This window comes from Hevea brasiliensis, chromosome 1 (genome assembly GCF_030052815.1).
Source record: "Hevea brasiliensis isolate MT/VB/25A 57/8 chromosome 1, ASM3005281v1, whole genome shotgun sequence".
In the NCBI taxonomy this organism is placed as follows: domain Eukaryota; kingdom Viridiplantae; phylum Streptophyta; class Magnoliopsida; order Malpighiales; family Euphorbiaceae; genus Hevea; species Hevea brasiliensis.
The window spans coordinates 109,114,389-109,134,814 of NC_079493.1; the positions used below are offsets into that span (position 1 = coordinate 109,114,389).

Consider the following 20,426-nt stretch of genomic DNA (forward strand, 5'->3'; position numbering starts at 1 on the left):
AGAAAGAGTTCGATGATATTAAGAGTTGATATCATGTCTCATTGCCAATTAGTGATGAGCCTAGTAAGTCACACACATACACAAGTTATCACCTATTTAAATATGATTTAATTAATTAATTAAAGAGTTTAATTGATTAATTAAATAGGTTTGGTTTGCAATTAAATTGCAAAGTCCCTAGCATGACTTGAAACTAAATCTAGATTATTGGATGTGTAGTATAAATTAAATTTATATTTAAAGTGTTTAAATATGAATTTAATTGATGAGAAATTAATTAATAGAGATTAATTAATTAATTTATATTTGATATAAATTAATTAGAAGAAGAAAATAATTATTTTGGGTTAAGAACTCAAAATTAAGACACATGGGCATTTTGGTCATTTTGCAGTGTGACACGTGGCACCATGAGATGGTGACACATGGGATTACACATAAGCTTGCCAAATGTTTTTTTAATCATGTAAGATGATTAAAATCAAGATTAAATATAGGTTTGACACTTGGCACAATGTGATTGGGTCACTTAAACCTAGAGCTAATCAAAAGGTGACATGTGGCTAGGGTTTAATGTGTTAACCTAGCTATTTAAGTGTGGTTATGAAAAGAAAAAATAACCAGCAGCCTCTCCTCTCATTTGTCACGCCACTTTGAGCCTCTCCAGCTATTTCTCTTCATCTCTCATCAATTCAAAGAGATTAGCCATCAATCTCTTGAATTAAGAACACTAGAAATTGTTTCTAGTGTCCTGTTTACATCTCTAATCTCTTAAAAGGCAGAACTTGAATTTCTAATTAATAGAAAAAGCTTTAGAAGCTGTTCAAGGGCTGCCATAGGTGTTCTTGGTGTGGACAAGCTAGAGGGACAACATCTGGTGTCCTGAAGACGAATCTCAAAGGCACAGACATGCTGCAGTGCATCAAGAGGTTAGTGTAATCGTTCTTGATTTAATCTAGGGTTCTAAAATTAATCTGATTAATTTTAAAATCTTAAATGGCAAATACAGATCCAAAAACATATTAAAAGATTTTTAATATGTTGTTTATCATTGAAATCAAATAGATAAAAATAAATCTTGCATGGTGCATGTGACCCTAGGCGAAAATTTTTGAATTCAATGGTATAATCTTGTGTTTTTCATGCTTCCGTTCCTTCAATTGGTATCAGAGCCACTATATTTGCCATTTAGATTGTTGATTATATGATTTAATTGTGAGATTTGATCATGAGATGATTGATTCATTGCTGGTTGGATCAAGAGGTGTGGCGGCACACATGGTGAAGCCACCATTGGTGGCGGCAACAATAGTTCCATGGGTGGTTCAAGGTTTGGCTTTTAATTCTGCAATTGTTGTATGATCTAAGGCCTATTCTTTGACTAATTAAAGTGTTTAATTAGTTGTTTTAATCACACAATTAAATTATGATTCAAATCAGAATTTTAAAAATTGTTTGAATGTGATTCAAATCTGAATTTTAAAAGTTGTTTGAATGTGATTCAAATCTGAATTTTTAAAGTTGTTTGAATCATATTTAAATCTGATTTTTTAAAATTGATTCAATAAAATTCAGATCTGATTTTTTAAAAAATATTTGAATGTGATTCAAATATGATTTTTTAAAAAATGTTTGAATGTGATTCAAATCTGAATTTTTGAAGTTGTTTGAATATGATTCAAATCTGAATTTTTAAATTTATTTGAATGAGATTGAAATCTGAATTTTTAAATTTATTTGAATCATATTCAAATCTGGATTTTTAAGTTGAATATGAGATATTCAATTTAATATAAGTATGTATGTTTTATTTAATTGTTAAATAGTGATATGCATGATGGATGATCATGGACTATAAAAGACCAATGTGATTGGATTTATTTCTTTTATGTTTCTTTGGGATTGTAAATTAATTAATTTATTTTAATTTATTTTGGGCATGTATTATTAAGTTTGTAATATTTTTGGGTTGTAATTTCATTTATTTAAGTTCTTGTAAATTCGCCTTGGTATGCCAAGGATTACTATGTAATATTGGATTGCAAGAAGTTCAAGGAGGTTAAGAGCATTGGTGGGACCAATGGGAGGAATTCAAGATCAAGTGTTGATTATGTACTCCTTCAGCAACTCTTGTAAAATGAATGAATGAAATGCACCTAGGAATGCCCTGATTCAATTCTTGGTGGCTCAGAATTGAATCCCTTAGAAAGTCCATGATCATACCATATTTACTGCTTATCCATGAATGCATGAGATGTATGGGAATGTATGCAATTATATGATATATGCATGCTAAATGGATAATGTGCAAAGTGAGACCTTAATAGTAATTAGGATGGCTATAAAATCTTCCAAACAAATCATTAAGTTGGAAATGCTATAATTAAAGTAATTATAACATAAGCCCTCCATTGGGGCAATTATTTTAAGAAATTTTAAATAGTTGCATGAGATGCAATTAATTTAAGAGATTTTTTTAAGAATAATTGTTAAGCATGAGATGTTGTAAATATGTAAATGGTTTGGTGGCCAATATTGGATGTACTTGAGGACATTAAAATTATTTGCATAATTACTGACTCAATGGGATCAACTTAACTAATGCAAGATAAGTCAATAATGGATGTACCTGAGATTTTGAGCATTAGGAGCTAGGTAAAGGATTGAACCTCACATGAGATGTGATGGGCAAGGAGTTGCTCACTTATAGTTTATTGTAATTCCAATAATGGATGTACCTGAGGATGATCAATAGAATTATAAGAATTCAATCACCCACTAGAAATCCAACCAACTAGGATTTCCGTTTTCTACTTTGGAAGTGTAGGAATCGCTAAGTTAGTGGGAGGACCAATTTGATTAAAAGACCATAATTATTTTGGTTAATTACATGATACATTTACTAATTAATCTGGTTATTTTCTGCAGTTAATTTTCTGATAAAAATGAGCACAAAACAACCACCACCATCCAATATCCTTGCAAGCATACTTGATCACAACAGGTTGACAGGACCTAATCTGTCTGATTGGCTAAGAAATTTGAAACTTGTCCTAAACCTTGAACATATAGGATATGTTCTAGATTCAAATGTTCTTGGTCCCTTACCTCCAGAGGCCACACAAGAGGAACATGAAACTTTGGACAAGTGGAAGGAGCATGATATGAGAGCTAAGTGTTACATGCTTGTTTCCATGAGTAATGAGTTACAGAAGCAACATGAGAACATGCAGAGTGCGAGTGAGATCCTCCTTCACCTACAAGAGTTGTATGGTGAGCACAGCAGGAATGCTAGGTATGAGATATCTAGACAGCTATTCCGTATGAGGATGTCTTAGGGACAGAATGTTGGGGATCATGTCCACAAGATGATTCGGCTGATTGAGCAGTTGGAACATCTTGACTTCAACATGGATTTCCAACTACAAACGGATTTGATCCTTGATCCCTTCTGAGTCTTTTGGGAATTTTGTGACAAATTTCCATATGACTCAACAGGAATGCACCTTAGCTGGTTTACTCAACATGCTGGTTATTGCCCAAAAGAATATGCCAGGCAATAAAGGAAAAGAGGTAGCTTTGGTTGCATCTTCTTCTGCTGGAAAGTCCAACAAGAAGAAGGGCAATAAGAAAAAGAAACCTCAGATTCCTGGTCCTTCTAAGAAAATAGCTAAACAGAAAAGGAAGACTAAAGCTGATGAAGGCAAAGGAAAGTGTTTCCACTGCCAACAGGAAAGTGTTTCCATTGCCAGTAAGAAAGTGTTTCCACTGGCCAGAGTATAGCAATCTAAATGAATGCAATGCCGTGGTGAAAACCAACTCAAGTTCAAAATATATTTGGCACTTAAGGTTATGTCATGTTGCAGAAGATAGGATTACAAAATTAGAGAAAATGGGGATTCTGTCCTCATTGGGCTCTGAGCCTACTCCAACTTGTGAATCTTGCCTTCAGGGTAAAATGACTAGATCACCCTTTGTTGGACAAGGGCTAAGAGATGAAAATATTTTGGAATTAATACATAGTGATGTATGTGGTCCGTTTAAAGAAATGGCTAGAGGGGGGTGTTCATTATTTTATTACCTTTACTGATGATAAATCAAGGTTTGGGTATTTGTATTTGATGAAATACAAACATGAATCCTTTGAAAAGTTTAAGGAATTTAAATCTGAAGTAGAAAATCAAACAGGAAAAAGTATTAAAGCTCTTCGATCAGATCGTGGAGGTGAATATTTGAGTACTGAATTTGATGAATACTTGAGAGAGCATGGCATTGTTTCTCAGCTGACTCCTCCAGGAACGCCACAACTGAATGGTTTATCTGAAAGGAGAAATCGTACCCTATTGGATATGGTACGTAGTATGATGAGCTATACTGATATGCCAATCTCCTTTTGGGGATTTACATTAGAATCAGCTTTGTATATTCTGAATAGTATTCCATCAAAATCAGTTTCTTCCACACCTTATGAGATATGGCATGGAAGAAAACCAAGTCTTAAGCATGTTAAGATTTGGGGTTGTCCAGCTTATATCAAAAAGCTGAACACTGATAAATTGGAGAACAGATCAGAAAAAGGTCGATTTGTTAGATATCCAAAAAATAGTTTTGGATATTATTTTTATTTGCCTATTTCACAAAAGGTTGTGATAAGTAGAGATGCCACATTTCTTGAACAACAGTTTGTTCAAGAAGGAGGCAAAGGAAGGCAAATAGAGTTAGAATTGGAGAATTCTGACCAACCAACAGATCAGATAGAAATAGATCCATCTAGTCAACCTATACCCATTGATGAAACATCTACAGCTGTTCCTCGTAGAACAACCAGGGTATCTCACCCACCAGTGAGATATGGTTTTCTTTATGAAAAAGAATAAGAGTTGTCTACTCATGAAGAAGTAGATCATGGAGATGATCCACTTACCTATGAAGAAGCTATATCAGATATAGACTCTTCAAAATGGATTGATGCTATGAAATCCGAGATTGATTCCATGTATAAGAATCAAGTTTGGGATCTTGTTGACCCACCTGAAGGTATTGTACCTATAGGGAACAAATGGGTTTTCAAGAAGAAAATTTGTTCTGATGGAAAGGTAGAGACCTATAAGGCAAGGCTAGTAGCGAAAGGGTTTCGCCAAAGGCAAGGAATAGACTATGAGGAGACTTTCTCGCCTGTTGCCATGCTTAAATCAATTAGGATTTTATTAGCAATAGCTGCATACTATGATTATGAGATTTGGCAGATGGATGTCAAAATGTTTTCTCAATGGATACATTGAAGAAAACATTTTCATGGAACAACCTAGGGGATTTGAATCCCAAGATGGTTCCAAGGTATGCAAGCTAAAGCGATCCATTTATGGGTTGAAACAAGCTTCGAGGAGTTGGAACATCCATTTTGATGAAGCCATTAAATCCTTTGGTTTTATAAAAAATGAGGATGAGCCATGTGTATATAAGAAGGTTAGTGACAGTGCTATCACTTTCCTTGTCTTATATGTGGATGACATACTGTTGATGGGTAATGATACAGGTATGTTGACGACTATAAAGATATGGTTGTCAAATACATTCTCCATGAAAGACTTAAGGGAGGCAACCTATATTCTTGGGATTCGCATCTATAGAGATAGAGCGAAAAGAATAATTGGTTTATCCCAAAGTCTATACTTGGAAAAGGTGTTAAAGAGCTTTAACATGCTTGATTCCAAGAGAGGATTGTTACCAGTGAGACATGGTATCCATCTTTCTAAAGAGATGTCTCCAAAGACACCCGAAGAAAGAGATAAGATGGCCAGGATTCCATATGCTTCGGCTATTGGAAGTTTAATGTATGCAATGTTGTGTACTAGGCCAGATATTGCATATGCTGTTAGTTTGACTAGCAGGTATCAATCCAATCCAGGTTTAGAACACTGGATAGCAGTCAAGAATATCCTTAAGTACTTGAGAAGAACTAAGGATTTATTCTTGATTTATGGAGGTGGAGACTTGCAATAAGATGGTTATACTGATTCTGACTTCCAATCAGATATCGATGATAAAAAGTCTACCTCTGGATATGTGTTCATTTGTAATGGAGGTGCAGTCAGTTGGAAGAGTTCCAAACAGAGCACGCATTGCAGATTCCACTCATCGAGGTGAGTTTATTGTTGCATCGATGTCGCAAAGGAAGCTGTTTGGATAAAGAAGTTCGTGATGTAACTTACAGAGTTCCTTCCATTGAGTCGCCAGCCCACTACATCGTGACAATAATGGAGCATCATACGAGCTAAGGAACCAAGGTCTCACCGTAAATCCAAACACATAGAAAGGCGCTACCACATTATCGAGAAATAGTTGGGCGGCGTTATAGCCATGCAGAAAATAGTATCACCAAAATCCAGGTGATCCATTCACTAAGCCTATGTCACAAACTCGATTAGACTGACATCTTGAGAAGATAGGTCTAAGATATTGTAATGAATGGCTCTAGTGCTAGTGGGAGATTGTTAGTAGTATGCCCTAGAGCATATCATTTAGTATGTATCTTGTACATATTTTTATTAATAAAAGGCATTTCCACTTTTCCGTTTACATAATATATTTATGTGTAATAGAAAAGGTCCATTGATATTTTGTTAGAAATATTATTCTTAAGTTGTTAAGAATATGAGTGACAATATTTCTAGCACAAAGTATCATAAATAGGTTCACAATCGAGGATACTTCATAATAAGGACATGACTTATCCAGAAAGATTGTATTCATGTTTATTCCCAGGTTATTTATATGAGATATAAATAAGATGGAATCGTGAGTCTCATGCCATATAACAAACATGATAGGCACTTATAAATGATAAGTAGGCCGAACCAGTGACACTTATGACAAGCACATGGAGTTTACTCTTGTCAATGTTTTGTCATAAATCATATCAGTGCATATAATCTTTAGACCTGAGATAGCACAGTTATCTTGTATATAGGTAGTTTGAGTTTGATATTGCTTTCATACTTGTACTGTGTATGGGTATATGGGCATCTGATGGCTCCTACTAGTTATATATGGAGGTAGGTGTTGATCAAGATGGAATCTGTTCCTCTAAGTAAATAGAGATAAAATCCTATGTTCATTTAATTGTTCTTGATGTTTCAAGTTCCTGGCTAGGACAGATAGATTTATTCAGAAAAGAGTTTCTGATGAGAAAATCTTTTTAATCAAGAACTGGAATTAAAAGAGAACATAATATTCATAGCAAATGGAGTTTGACATAAACCATGACTCCAGCTTGAGTTGGGATTTTGTAACAGAGAGATTCTAGTGCATGGTAACATATGATTATAGATTCATTTAAGGTAAACCTTATTACTAATTGGGTGGCTATGGCATGCTATGCTAGGTGTTAACCATGGTCTATGAGGTTCATAAAATGATTTAGAGAAATCATTAATGGTAAGAAAGAGTTCTGATGATATTAAGAGTTGATATCATGTCTCATTGCCAATTAGTGATGAGCCTAGTAAGTCACACACATACACAAGTTATCACCTATTTAAATATGATTTAATTAATTAATTAAAGAGTTTAATTGATTAATTAAATAGGTTTGGTTTACAATTAAATTGCAAAGTCCCTAGCATGACTTAAAACCAAATCTAGATTATTGGATGTGTAGTATAAATTAAATTTATATTTAAAGTGTTTAAATATAAATTTAATTGATGAGAAATTAATTAATAGAGATTAATTAATTAATTTATATTTGATATAAATTAATTAGAAGAAGAAAATAATTATTTTGGGTTAAGAACTCAAAATTAAGACACAGGGGCATTTTGGTCATTTTGCAGTGTGACACGTGACACCATGAGATGGTGACACATGGGATTACACATAAGCTTGCCAAATGTTTTTTTTTTAATCATGTAAGATGATTAAAATCAAGATTAAATATAGGTTTGACACTTGGCACAATGTGATTGGGTCACTTAAACCTAGAGCTAATCAAAAGGTGACATGTGGCTAGGGTTTAATGTGTTAACCTAGCTATTTAAGTGTGGTTATGAAAAGAAAAAATAACCAGCAGCCTCTCCTCTCATTTGTCACGCCAATTTGAGCCTCTCCAGCTATTTCTCTTCATCTCTCATCAATTCAAAGAGATTAGCCATCAATCTCTTGAATTAAGAACACTAGAAATTGTTTCTAGTGTCCTGTTTACATCTCTAATCTCTTAAAAGGCAGAACTTGAATTTCTAATTAATAGAAAAAGCTTTAGAGGCTGTTCAAGGGCTACCATAGGTGTTCTTGGTGTGGACAAGCTAGAGGGACAACATTTGGTGTCCTGAAGACGAATCTCAAAGGCGCAGACACGCTGCAGTGCATCAAGAGGTTAGTGTAATCGTTCTTGATTTAATCTAGGGTTCTAAAATTAATCTGATTAATTTTAAAATCTTAAATGGCAAATACATATCCAAAAAAATATTAAAAGAGTTTTAATATGTTGTTTATCATTGAAATCAAATAGATAAAAATAAATCTTGCATGGTGCATGTGACCCTAGGCGAAAATTTTTGAATTCAATGGTATAATCTTGTGTTTTTCATGCTTCCGTTCCTTCACTTTCTCCGCTGCTTTCATACCTTCTAGAAAGTTATCCTCGATTGCCTTCCATAGACCTTGTAGGATCAAGAAAGATTTAATTTTAATCTTCCACAGATTAAAACTCGATCCACTATCAAACTTCTCCATCTCATACTTTGTTAAAGACGATGCCATTTGTAAACCCTAGGTTTTATGCACAAAGCTCTGATACCAGTTTATTATAACAAGCACGCAAATCTAAGGCACACACACAAATCGCACAATCACACAGTATTAAAAGGAGAAGAAGAATAACACAGAATTTAACATGGTTCAACTGTAAGGTCTACGACCATGGGCAAGACAAGAAAAAAAGTTCCACTATGATGAAAAAGAGCAAGATATAATCAATCAAAACTCTTAAACCTTAACCCCATTGTATTTCTCGAATATCTCACAACTCTATTGCAAATGGTAGAATATTACAATATTTATACTAGTCCATACCACCACAGATCTCACTTTTTTATGCCAATCAGGTAGTATCGCAAAACTTTCAGATCGGATCACAATTCGGGTCCATGAGAAAAAAACATATCCCAAAATTCAAAGCCACAAAAAAATAACAGTATCCAATTGGTCATGAACTTCCACTGACATGTATCATGGTGATGTTCAATTGTTGCTGTAAGAATTAAGCAGAACTTGGTCCAAATGTTAGCTCTTTATTATTTGGTCTATAATTTGAATAGATATTACTAGGTATACATAATGATACAAAGGTTTCAATTATTAAGTGGTAAATGATACAAAGGTTTCAATTGTTAAGTGGTAGGCCAAGAGGAATTTCAGCACAGAGAAAAAAAAAGGTTTTGAGTGTATGCTGAAAGTTTTTGCATTATTTATAAGTGATTAGCAAGGATAACAATCCAGTGCCAAATTTTTCTTTGATTTCCGGAGTCTTCTAAATCAAACAATCTAATTTTCATCAAGAATTTGATAATGGGTGTCCGCTTGCGGAGGATCATTAAATCTAAACAAATTGTAAGGCGGATTCTCCTATGCTAAATAAATTGTAAGGTGGATTCTCCTATCATAGGAAAGTTCTGTTGATGTTTCCAAAGGCAACTTTGTTGTCTATGCTGGAGAAACTCAAAAGAAGAGATTCATTGTTCCAATAGCATCCTTCCTTTCAGAACCTGCTAAGTCAAGCTGAAGAAGAGTTTGGATTCAATCATCCTATGGGTGGTCTCACAATCCTATGCGGTGAACAAGTCTTCACTAATCTCATTTTCTATTTGTAGAAATCTTTAGAGATGATGAAATGATGATTATATCTATAGGGCTAGTTTTCTCTAACTTAATAACCTATGTAGCAATTTTGGATTGAGAAATGGAAGCAAATATATTCCATTTTTTATTGTTAAAATCATGTGTATATCATAGTTATGCAAAATCAATTTGAAGCCAAAACATCTTCAGCTTGTTTCCATTTCTCTCCTCATTTTTCTTGAGTTCTGCTTTTTATGGTGGTCTTGAACATGTAATTGCAAGGATGTTCTGTATATATATATCGCAGTTATTTAAATCTGTTATTGAATTAGCTTATCTGTTACTTCTAAAACTCGAAATGTTTACTCTTCTGTTATTCCATTCAGCTCAGCAAAACCCAAATCTCTCTCTCTCTTTATATATATATATATATAATTTTGCTACGTCAAATACTTTCAAGTCATGGTACCCAAAAAAGGTGGTCAATCATGATTCAAATTAAACATTATTGCAGGTGATATTTATTCTTCAAGAAGTGGTGGCATTTCAAATGATCCGGGCAATGCTGGTAGCTCTAACTGGCTAGGCTGGTGATGGGGAGTAGTAATCGACAACCTTCATGACTATGAGGATTGTAATGTCTGTTTTATATCAAAAGGTGGAAGAAAGAGAAAACAACAACAACAAAGATAGGCTGTAATATTTGTTTTTCACATTGTGTTTTATCCGTAATTTATATGCAATGATTGAATTCACAGAAGATATCTGTAGTATATCCATGGGATATATCTCCAGTACCATTCGGAAAATGCATCGTATCATTTCTTTGATCAATCATGCAAAAGATATTTTCTAGTCCCTCTTTCAAATAAAAGTACCATAGTTTGGCAAAATTAGTTGGTTGATGATGATGGGGATCTGATGGTGGGGAAAGGCTCATGTGAACTTCAGGGTGTCTTGTTAGAAAAATTGACACACTAAAGTTATCATTAAATACATTTGAATTGCTTCAGGCAAGGAAGATTTTACTGTCCTGAACAAGTGCAATATCCCACCATTTTTTTGTAACCTTTTAGTTCATCAAGTAGCTAAACAAGCTGCTGTGAAGTTCACATGAGGGATCTACTTTCTTCAGAGTACCATCACAATTGGATGCTTGGAGCATGTCCCTCCAGTAAAGAAAAAGAATAGAAAAAGACAAAACCTTGCTTAAATAATTAGTATAACTAGTAAAACTCTTTCTCAATTTCAAGTGGATTTTTTAGGCCTCCCTGGAGGTGGTAGGCCATGATGTTTCAGAGAAATGAAAATTGGTGAATCATCCTTTATTATTAATGATTAGGTTGAAGACAAAACCATGTGCCCCTTCATGAGGTTCACTAGACCTTTTCCAAACCATTCGCAAGCTTCATTAGACGATTTCCACTATACCCTTTGTGTATATATTCACATAAACAATTTGATTGAAAAGCAACACAAGTCCTTACTTTCTCAAGCATCAAGAGCTTCTTTCTTTTAAAATTCCTTATTGAACTCTCTTGTTCATCAATACTAAAATATGGGTTTCCGCCTGCCTGTTATTCTTCTTTCTAAGCAAATTCTTCGAAGGTTTTCTTATGCAAACCAGACAGCTTCAGTAGCCATGGATGTGCCAAAGGGATACCTTGCAGTCTACGTTGGAGGAAAGCAAAAGAAGCGATTTGTGATTCCGATATCATACTTGAACAAATCTTCATTCCAAGAATTATTAATCCAAGCAGAAGAAGAATTTGGATATGATCATCCAATGGGTGGTCTTATAATTCCCTGTAGTGAATACATATTCATTGATGTCATTTCTTGCTTAAATTGTTAATGAGACTGGACACTACTGAGCACAATTTTGTAAAGAATAGTTACAAGTACAATGTACATAAACGCATAATCATTAATCAATTATCTTTTATTTCTTTAGTTGACTATATATAATAGATTAGGTTCAACAATTTTCTTCTGCATGATTTTCTTGTATTGCAAAAATATTTTCTGATGACATTCCCTATGTTCTGCTTTAACCAGTGCTTTATATTTTGAAACATGGAAAATCAAGCTGAAGAGTAATTTATGCTTGATTGTACCCAATAGATGGTCTGACGTGACACTTTCATTGATCATATTTCTCACTTGAATGGATAAAAACAAGGTTGGCATTTACTAATAAACACATATTTGGCATTTCTTTGCTTCAAAAGTAGCCTTGGGCCAATGGAGCTAGCTTTATCTTTTATCGAGTTGACTACTCAGGAACACAAGTTATGACAATTCAATTTTAGCATTTTAAAAAACTTTGCACATATATCTTTGAATGAAAGGTTTAAGTCCTTATCTTCCAACCAACACACCCCCCACACTCTTCTTTTAGCCAAAAGGCCAAAATTAATCTTATAAAGAAAAAAAAACCCTTGAAGTATTTAAATAACTAAAAAAATTATATAACTATTCTATTTTTATCAATTTATGTATTAAATTATTTATTAATATTGTGACAACCCGACTCGGGAAAGCGGTCCGATAAAGGCAAGGAGTGGTATAAGAGAGTAAACTCCAGGCAGGCTTCTAGGATGGCAAGACTACCTAAGATAGTGGAATGCGGGGCACAGGAATAAATTGAATCATACATTGAAATGGGAGAAACTAATTACTAGAGGTGCCTTTTGGTGGAATGACCTGGAGAGTTGGAAGAACTCTAGAGTTAAGCGTGCTCGCTTGAGAAAAATGTTAGGATGGGTGACCTCCTAGGAAGTTCTCCATTCCACCTATGGGACAAAACCGTGAGCCTTAGGATGGGGTGGGCAAAAGCAGATAATTCCTCTAATGGTTGGAGCAGGGCATTACAGATGGTATCAAAGTCAGACCCCCTCTAGTAGATGTGTGGTTCAATGACGAACCAAGCAAAAGCTGGTGCGCCTATGATGACCCGACTCAGGAAAGCGGTTCGATGAGGGTTGGGAATGGCACAAGAAAGTAAACTCCTAGCAGGCTTTTAGGATGGTGAGGCTACCTAGGGTAGTGGAATGCGGGCACAGGAATGAATTGAATCATACATTGAAATTGAGGAAACTAATCACTAGGGGCACCTTTTAGTGGAATGGCCTGGAGAGTTGGAAGAACTTCGAAGTTAAGCCTACTCGCTTAAGAGAAATTTTAGGATGGGTGACCTCCTAGAAAGTTCTCCATTCTACCTATGAGACAAAACCGTGAGGCTCAGGATGAGGTGGGTCAAAGCGGACAATTCTTCTAGTGGTTGGAGCAGGGCGTTACAGATGGTATCAGAGCTAGACCCCCTCTAGTAGATGTGTGGTTCACGGATGAACCAGGCAAAAGTTGGTGGGCTTGTAACGACCCGACCCGGCCCGAGAAAGAGGTCCGATGAGAGTCGGGAGTGGCATAAGAGAGTAAACTCCCAGCAGGCTTCTAGGATAACGAGGCTACCTAGGGTAGTGGAATGTGGGGCATAGGAATAAATCAAATCATACATTAAAATGGGAGAAACTAATCACTAAATACGCCTTTTGGTGGAATGGCCTGAAGAGTTAGAAGAACTCTAGGGTTAAGTGTGCTCGCTTGAGAGAAATGTTAGGATGAGTGACCTCCTAAGAAGTTCTCCATTCCACCTATGGGACAAAATCATGAGGCTCAGGATGGGGTGGGTTAAAGTGGACAATTCCTCTAGTAGTTAGAGCAGGGCATTATAGATTTGCAGAATGCTTTTGGAACTAAAATGAAGTTTAGTACTTCCTTCCATCCATAAACAAATGGTCAATCTGAACGAACTATTCAGACTCTAGAAGACATGCTTAGGGCATGTGTAATAGAGTTTAAGGGAAATTGGAAGAAGTATGTATCTTTGATAGAGTTTGCTTATAATAATAGATATAATGCTAGTATTGGCATGGCCCCTTATGAGGCACTATATGGTAGAATGTAACGCCCCTCACCCGTCTATAGTTCGGTGCCGGAGCACCCTATCTTATCCTGTCCTGTCCGTTGTTAATTTTAAACTCCATAGAAAACATGTGGTAATTTTTTTTTATCACAAATTATTTCTATGGAAACCCGAGCAGAGCCTCCTCTGTTTTATTAGCATCTGGCGGGTTCCACTAGTTACCTGTTAAAAATAATTTCATATCCATTCTTATGGTCATATAACATATCATTCATTTTCTCATATAATAAGTCATTCATAAAAAAAAAATTCATATACAGAAATTCACATCTTTATTTACAATCTCAAAAATATCATTACACTTTAATTACATCACCAACTATAATTACATAATGCTTATATACAATGAACCAAAACACTAAGTCTATATATGGGCCCTACCAAAATACTACAACTGATGAGGTGAACTCTAGACTGTAGTAGATCTGGTCAACTGTAGTCGAAACACTACTGTGGTGGCTACTAATCTCCAATACCTACGAGATGGAAAATCCAACGCGCTAAGCTAATTGCTTAGTGGTGCATAATTTTAAAGAACAGTAACTAAATAATTCAAATAATAATTCTAAGTGATATTTTGCAATTCTAGGTCAATTATATATTTTATTGCACTTTCAGAATAAATTAATTATCAGGATCTTATCAGTGTATTTATTCCTTTCTCTGTCTTTTTAAAGTCATATCAGTGTCTTATCTATTTATTTGTTTTATTCTCAGTCTTTTAAAATTATATTAGTGCCCAAGTAACCGATAACAGACTATAAGGCTGGATACATGGGAGTATACTGGTTAAACAGCCGTATGTCTATCCAATATACATCTGTCATGTCAAGCACAAGGCCAGTGGGTAGGCTTTTAAAGTTAAAAATAAAATTAGGCACAATGGCCAACGGGCAAGCATATAGTCTGTAGAAAAATCATATCAGACATATATTATTGATCAATGATTACTCATGTAGGCAGTACTGCTATCTGTAGTCCCTAATTGGTATACCAATTGATCCAACTATATATATATATATAGGCCTAGGTTTACTTTGGGCAAGTAAGCATTATTAATTGTTTAACAGAATTTTCATGTCGATGTATAGTGAGAAAATGGAAAAGTGAAAAAGTGGGTCTCACATACTTATTTCATGTAATTTAGCATGTAGTGACTTATTAGGGATAAGTCAATAATTTATTTCAAGAACCTTTTTTTAGATTCAATTATAATATCTTAAATTTGCATATCAAATTGAGCAATTTATGGCCACTGTTTGGCCTCACTTCCTTCATGGAAGTTGTCCCTCTATGTCTTGTCTTTATTTTCCTTTTTGAATCATGTCATTTGGATTTTTTTAACTCAAGTTATGGCCAAATAACCATAACTGGTTCAGTTGCAAATTCTGGTTCTTAACTAAGCAGTTTTGGTATTACAATTTAGCAATTTATTTGAATAGGTTTAGAAACATTTAGGTCTAGTGTTCTTCATAGGATTTGTTGCCTTATGTCTTATGGTCAGTCATAATTTTTACTTGTAATTTTTTAAGTCATGTAGAATTAGTTATAGCCACATTATTGGGCTGGACTCAAATGTCCTATATTAATAAGATTTTCATTTAGGTCAGTAGCTTTAACCCAAAATTTAAGCTTCTTACATTTATAATTTGAGGTAGTGTCTAAAACAAAGTTAAAGCCTTATTTCTTAGGTTTCCAGACCTATATGGCACACATCAATTGAAGTTTTCTAGTGGGAGATATGCTTAAAAGATAATTCTAGATTCAATAGTCACTTATGCAAATTTCTAGATTTTGTATGCTATCTTAACTTAACTAAATGACCTAATTTTTTTGATTTTTGGGTTTTGGTCAAAATACCAATATTGTAGGTCTATGTCTTATTGAAAATTTGGCACTGATTTAATGTCATTTGGAGTTCTATGGACTAATTTATGGCCTCTTTGCCAAAACTGGTCAAGTTGCCTAGACAAAGGCAATTCTGGGCTGTTTTGGTTCTGGATAGTTTTGGTATCCCAAATTATGCAAGCAATTTGACTTGGTTAATGACATTTCTGGGCTTTGTATTCCTCACAAAAGTTGTAGCCCTATGTCTAAGCTTTCCAATGGTATAAATTTTAGATCATTTGGACCTGTCTAGAGTGAGTTATGGCCAAATGAATGAACACTGTTCATTTGATCAAAATTCTGGGTTCACAATTGGGTAATCCAGATTAGGGCAGAATTTAGGTCACTTTTTAGGCAGAATTTGAACATAGTTTCTTCATAGAAATTTGAGAATTATAGGTCTAGTTTTACCTCTAATTGGCCTCATACCAATTGGAGCCACACAATTTCACTTATGGCTCAAAACATTCACTGCCTTCAATAAACACTCAAACTGCAAGAAAATTGTACACTTCCAATTTCATTCCTCCAACTCCCAAACTACAAATTTACATTCATGGCACTTCTAATATCATCAATTCATCTCAATTCAATCAAATTTCTAGCAATTACATCAAGTCTCCAATAATCAATTCACAACCCTAATTCAAATGGTTAAGGTCAATATACACATTCAATAAATTTTCTAATACATGTAACTTCAATTACTTATCAATCAACATCACTAATCTCCATTTACATGTATGAATTAATCATACTCCTATACTTCTCAAGGCTGCCAAAATGAAGCAATTACATAAGTCTCAACAAATAATCTCAATTTGCCAATTTCAACAATTACACAAAGTCTCCATAATTATCATCAAACCCTAATTCACATTGTCAACCTCAAACATACACTTACAATTAAATTTTAATACATATAATCACCTTAATCAACATCACAATTCACCCTTTTCATACATGAATTAATCAAATTTTCTTCTTGAATCCAATTACTCATTATTTTCTTCCAATTTCTCATCATATCAACTCATCCTAAGCCCAAATCAAGATTTAAAGAAGAGAGGTGGAAATATTAAGCACTAACCTTGTTTCAAGAATTTCTCAACCTTGTGAAAACTCCAAAATTTCCACTTCTTGTTGCTGCCTATAGCCTTCCCAAGGTGTGGAGATAAAGTTTAATGAAGTGGACTTGTAATTTCATGTGGAAAATGGTGGGATTTCAAGCTTGCATGAAAACATCCATGGAGGAATTTGGGAGAACCATATTCGACCACTTGAGTGATTAACGGAAGAAGATGAAGTTAGTGAATGTGTGTTTGTCACTTTATGCCTTATATACTCCACTAAGTTTAATTTAGTTATTATAATAATAAAAGTTTTTATATTTCAAATAATACCCCTTATTTTTCCTTAATTACATTACATGTATAATTTCTTATTTTCATGAAATTTTTAAAATTTAATACCACTCATTTTTAATGGACATTTAGGTCAAATGTCAACTCTAGGTGCCAAATGACCAAAATGCCCCTCTTTGGGTTATAGTCCCACTTTTTCGATAATACCGATTAAATCCCTAAAACGACGGTTCCTTAAATTTTCATTTTTATCTGTACTGATTAACTAAATTTTCTTTGATATTTTTAATGTCATTTATACCTTAGTAGACCTTTAATTAAATCCCAAAAATTATTTCTCAAGGTTCCTCGTGGGTTTAGGGTCGTCAACTGTCTACACAGTGACTTCCCGGTGTGGTAACCCATCGCTACGGTTCCAGCTCATTTAACCTAATTGCATTTCATGTCTTTTATTTTTCCTTAATTTTTTGTATTTTCTTATCATATATTTCATCATTTTATGTCTCCTAACTATCATTTAAGTGTAGTTCCAGACATCCTGGCTATCCGGACAGACATTAGTCGTCGGAACAGTAAAATGTATGGACTACCTACGGTGAGGGTGTTACATTAAAAATATAGAACACTAGTATGTTGGATTGAAGTTGGAGAAAAGAAGCTAGAAGGCCCAAAAATGGTACGACACACTGCTGATAAGATCTAGATGATTAGAAGCAGGTTAAAAGCTGCACAAGATAGACAAAAGAGTTATGCAAATTTAAAAAGAAGAGATATTGAGTACAATAACAGAATTGCACGCTTTGGTAAGCGTGGGAAGTTGAGTCCTCAGTTTATAGGACCTTATGAGATTATAGAAAGGATTAGACCCATTGCTTATCATTGAGCTTTACCTCCAGAGTTATCACAAATTCATGATGTTTTCCATGTATCTATGTTAAGAAGATACAGAAGTGATCCCTCTCATATTCTCCAGAAGCAACCTATTGAGTGGAGAGAAGATTTGACATATGAGGAAGAACCAATGGAGATCATTGACAGAGCAAGGAAAGTTTTGAGGAACAAAGTGGTCCCATTAGTCAAGGTTTGTTGGGGCAATCATTCCAGAAAAGAATGTACGTAGGAGAGAGAAGATGATATGTTGGCTTAGTACCCACACTTGTTTGCTTCACGAGGTACGTAAATTTTGAGGATGAAAATTTTTTAAGGAGGAGAGGATTGTAATGTTCAAACCAATAAAAAAATAATAATAACTATGAAAAAGGAAGAAAGAAAAGTCAAGAGGGGAAAAGTAAAAAAAAAAAAAAAAAAAAGAGATAAAAACAGAATCAAAACAGAGCAGATTGGGTATAAAGCAAAAATAGGGGAAATAAAGCAACAGCAGGGGATTTGAAAACTCTTAACCAAAAACTCAACTCTCCCAATAAAAATTCTACTAAATTACATCACTTTCACATGCCACAAGTCCTTATTTATAGCAGATCCTTCTCATGAGCCATATTTCCCTCTCTCATCTTGTAATCTCTATTCCAAGTAAAGGAGAAGAAGGGGGAGCAGTAGCCATCCTTTTCAATTCTAGTGTCTTTGGTTCTTTCTTTGTTGTTTCTTAATCAAGGTAACACTAATAGCTTCATCCCTCGATGATTTAATAAGTTGTTGATATTCCCTTAGGTTAAAAATGAAACTAAAGAGAGATATGGACAATATAGGTAGTCAAACCTCAACTTCTCTGTACTAGGATTTTCAAGTTGAATTTTCTTTATTTTAGATTTTTAGGCTATATCATGAGCTACCATAGTTACTTAATATTATTGAATAACTTGTAGTAAAGTTTGTTCATTGAAGATTTGAGTAAAGAAATTTCATATATATGTCCTAGGATTTTTTGAGTAAGCTTAACATTAATTTTAATTCTAATTTAGGTATGTTATTTTAAGAATGAGTTAAGGGATTGAAGTTATTATTATTATATTGCTAAATTCTATTTTAAAGAATGGAATTGGTAGGAATTATAAGGGAAGTGAATGGAAATATTATGAATTAGTAAATTTGGGATGGATGGTCAAGCTACTAATGGTTTGAAAATTGTTAGGTATATTAAATCTTAAATAGAAACATGCAAGAAATTTAGCATGTCGTGTGCATAGAAAAAATAGAGTTAAATATTATATCTTTAGTATCATTAAAAGTTATAAGCTAGTGGAAAATTTCAAGTGTTGTTAGAAATAAGAAAATTTATGAGTGGCGGGATGGATTTAAGTTTTATATCTTAATTACTAGGTGGATAATGAAGTGTTTAAAGTATGATGTGGTTATTGTGGAGCCATTAATGGAGATTAATTGTAATTAAATTAGCAAGAATTTTGATGTAGTAAAGGGAAGAAATTTTAGCATGAAATTCTAAAGGAGAAAGAAGTATATATCAAATGGAGAAGGAGAAATAAATGGAAAAAAATATGAAATTTATTATATTATTTAGTGTAGGCCACAGATGGACATTTTAAATTATTTGTGAATGTGTTGTAGCTTGTGAAGAATTGGTTGAGTTCTTGGAATTTTGGAAGACATTCGATTTATACCAAAATGCCACCGAATTCTTTTTTGAATTTTAGATAAATAAATTATGCATTTCATCCTCACCTTTTTCATCTTTAGGATTTAAAAATTCCTTTTTTTAATGTATTACTTTTCCCTACACTTTTAGGAGATGACCCAGCTCCTGTTGTAGATACTAATAGTGCTCCAGTAGTCTAGACTTCCTTAGTCTTTAGTACAGGTGAGTGGATAAATGTTTAACACTGGTAATTTTTATTCAATGTATATTTATGTATATTATTTTTCCTTATGCAAAAATGGGAATGATTAATGGTAATTATGTGTTTATTTATTAAATGAAATGAGATTTAGAAGCACAGCTAAATAAATTACCGAATAAACTCAATATATGCATCGAATAGATATCTCCTCGATGACGGGTGATATAATTTCAGCTCAGCTTATATTTATACTATCTTTGGGACAGCGATTGATATACACATAGCCTTTGGGACGAATATCAGGTGGTCGCCCTTTGGGGGTGGCTCTGCAAATGTGTATGACCAATATATCTATTGCTCTTAGGCTGTTAGTGTCATCATAGAGCCCAGGATGCCAACATTGTTTTCAGGTTGCCAGAGTTTATTATATGCACCTGAGATGCTAGCATGATCTATAGGAAACATATTGTGAGTGTATGAGAATATTATTGATTTCATGATTATTAGCAAATTTATTTCTGAAATTTTTTTTTATAGCATGAAATTTGATTTTATCTCAGTTATATGAATTACAGCAAATGATATTTATTCAGCTGACAT

At 34.0% G+C, this 20,426-nt stretch overlaps 1 protein-coding gene across 1 annotated transcript; it reads left to right on the plus strand.

The window, feature by feature from the left end:
* The first annotated feature begins 11,395 nt into the window (after positions 1-11,395).
* On the plus strand, positions 11,396-11,692 carry LOC110641039 (auxin-induced protein 15A-like). Its single transcript, XM_058146825.1, has one exon. The coding sequence runs from the start codon at positions 11,396-11,398 to the stop codon at positions 11,690-11,692; it is 297 nt and encodes a 98-aa protein (XP_058002808.1).
* The last annotated feature ends 8,734 nt before the right edge of the window (positions 11,693-20,426 follow it).

Excerpts from the sequence above, each read along its gene's own strand:
- LOC110641039 (XM_058146825.1), top strand. The coding sequence starts at position 11,396 with ATGGGTTTCCGCCTGCCTGTTATTCTTCTTTCTAAGCAAATTCTTCGA.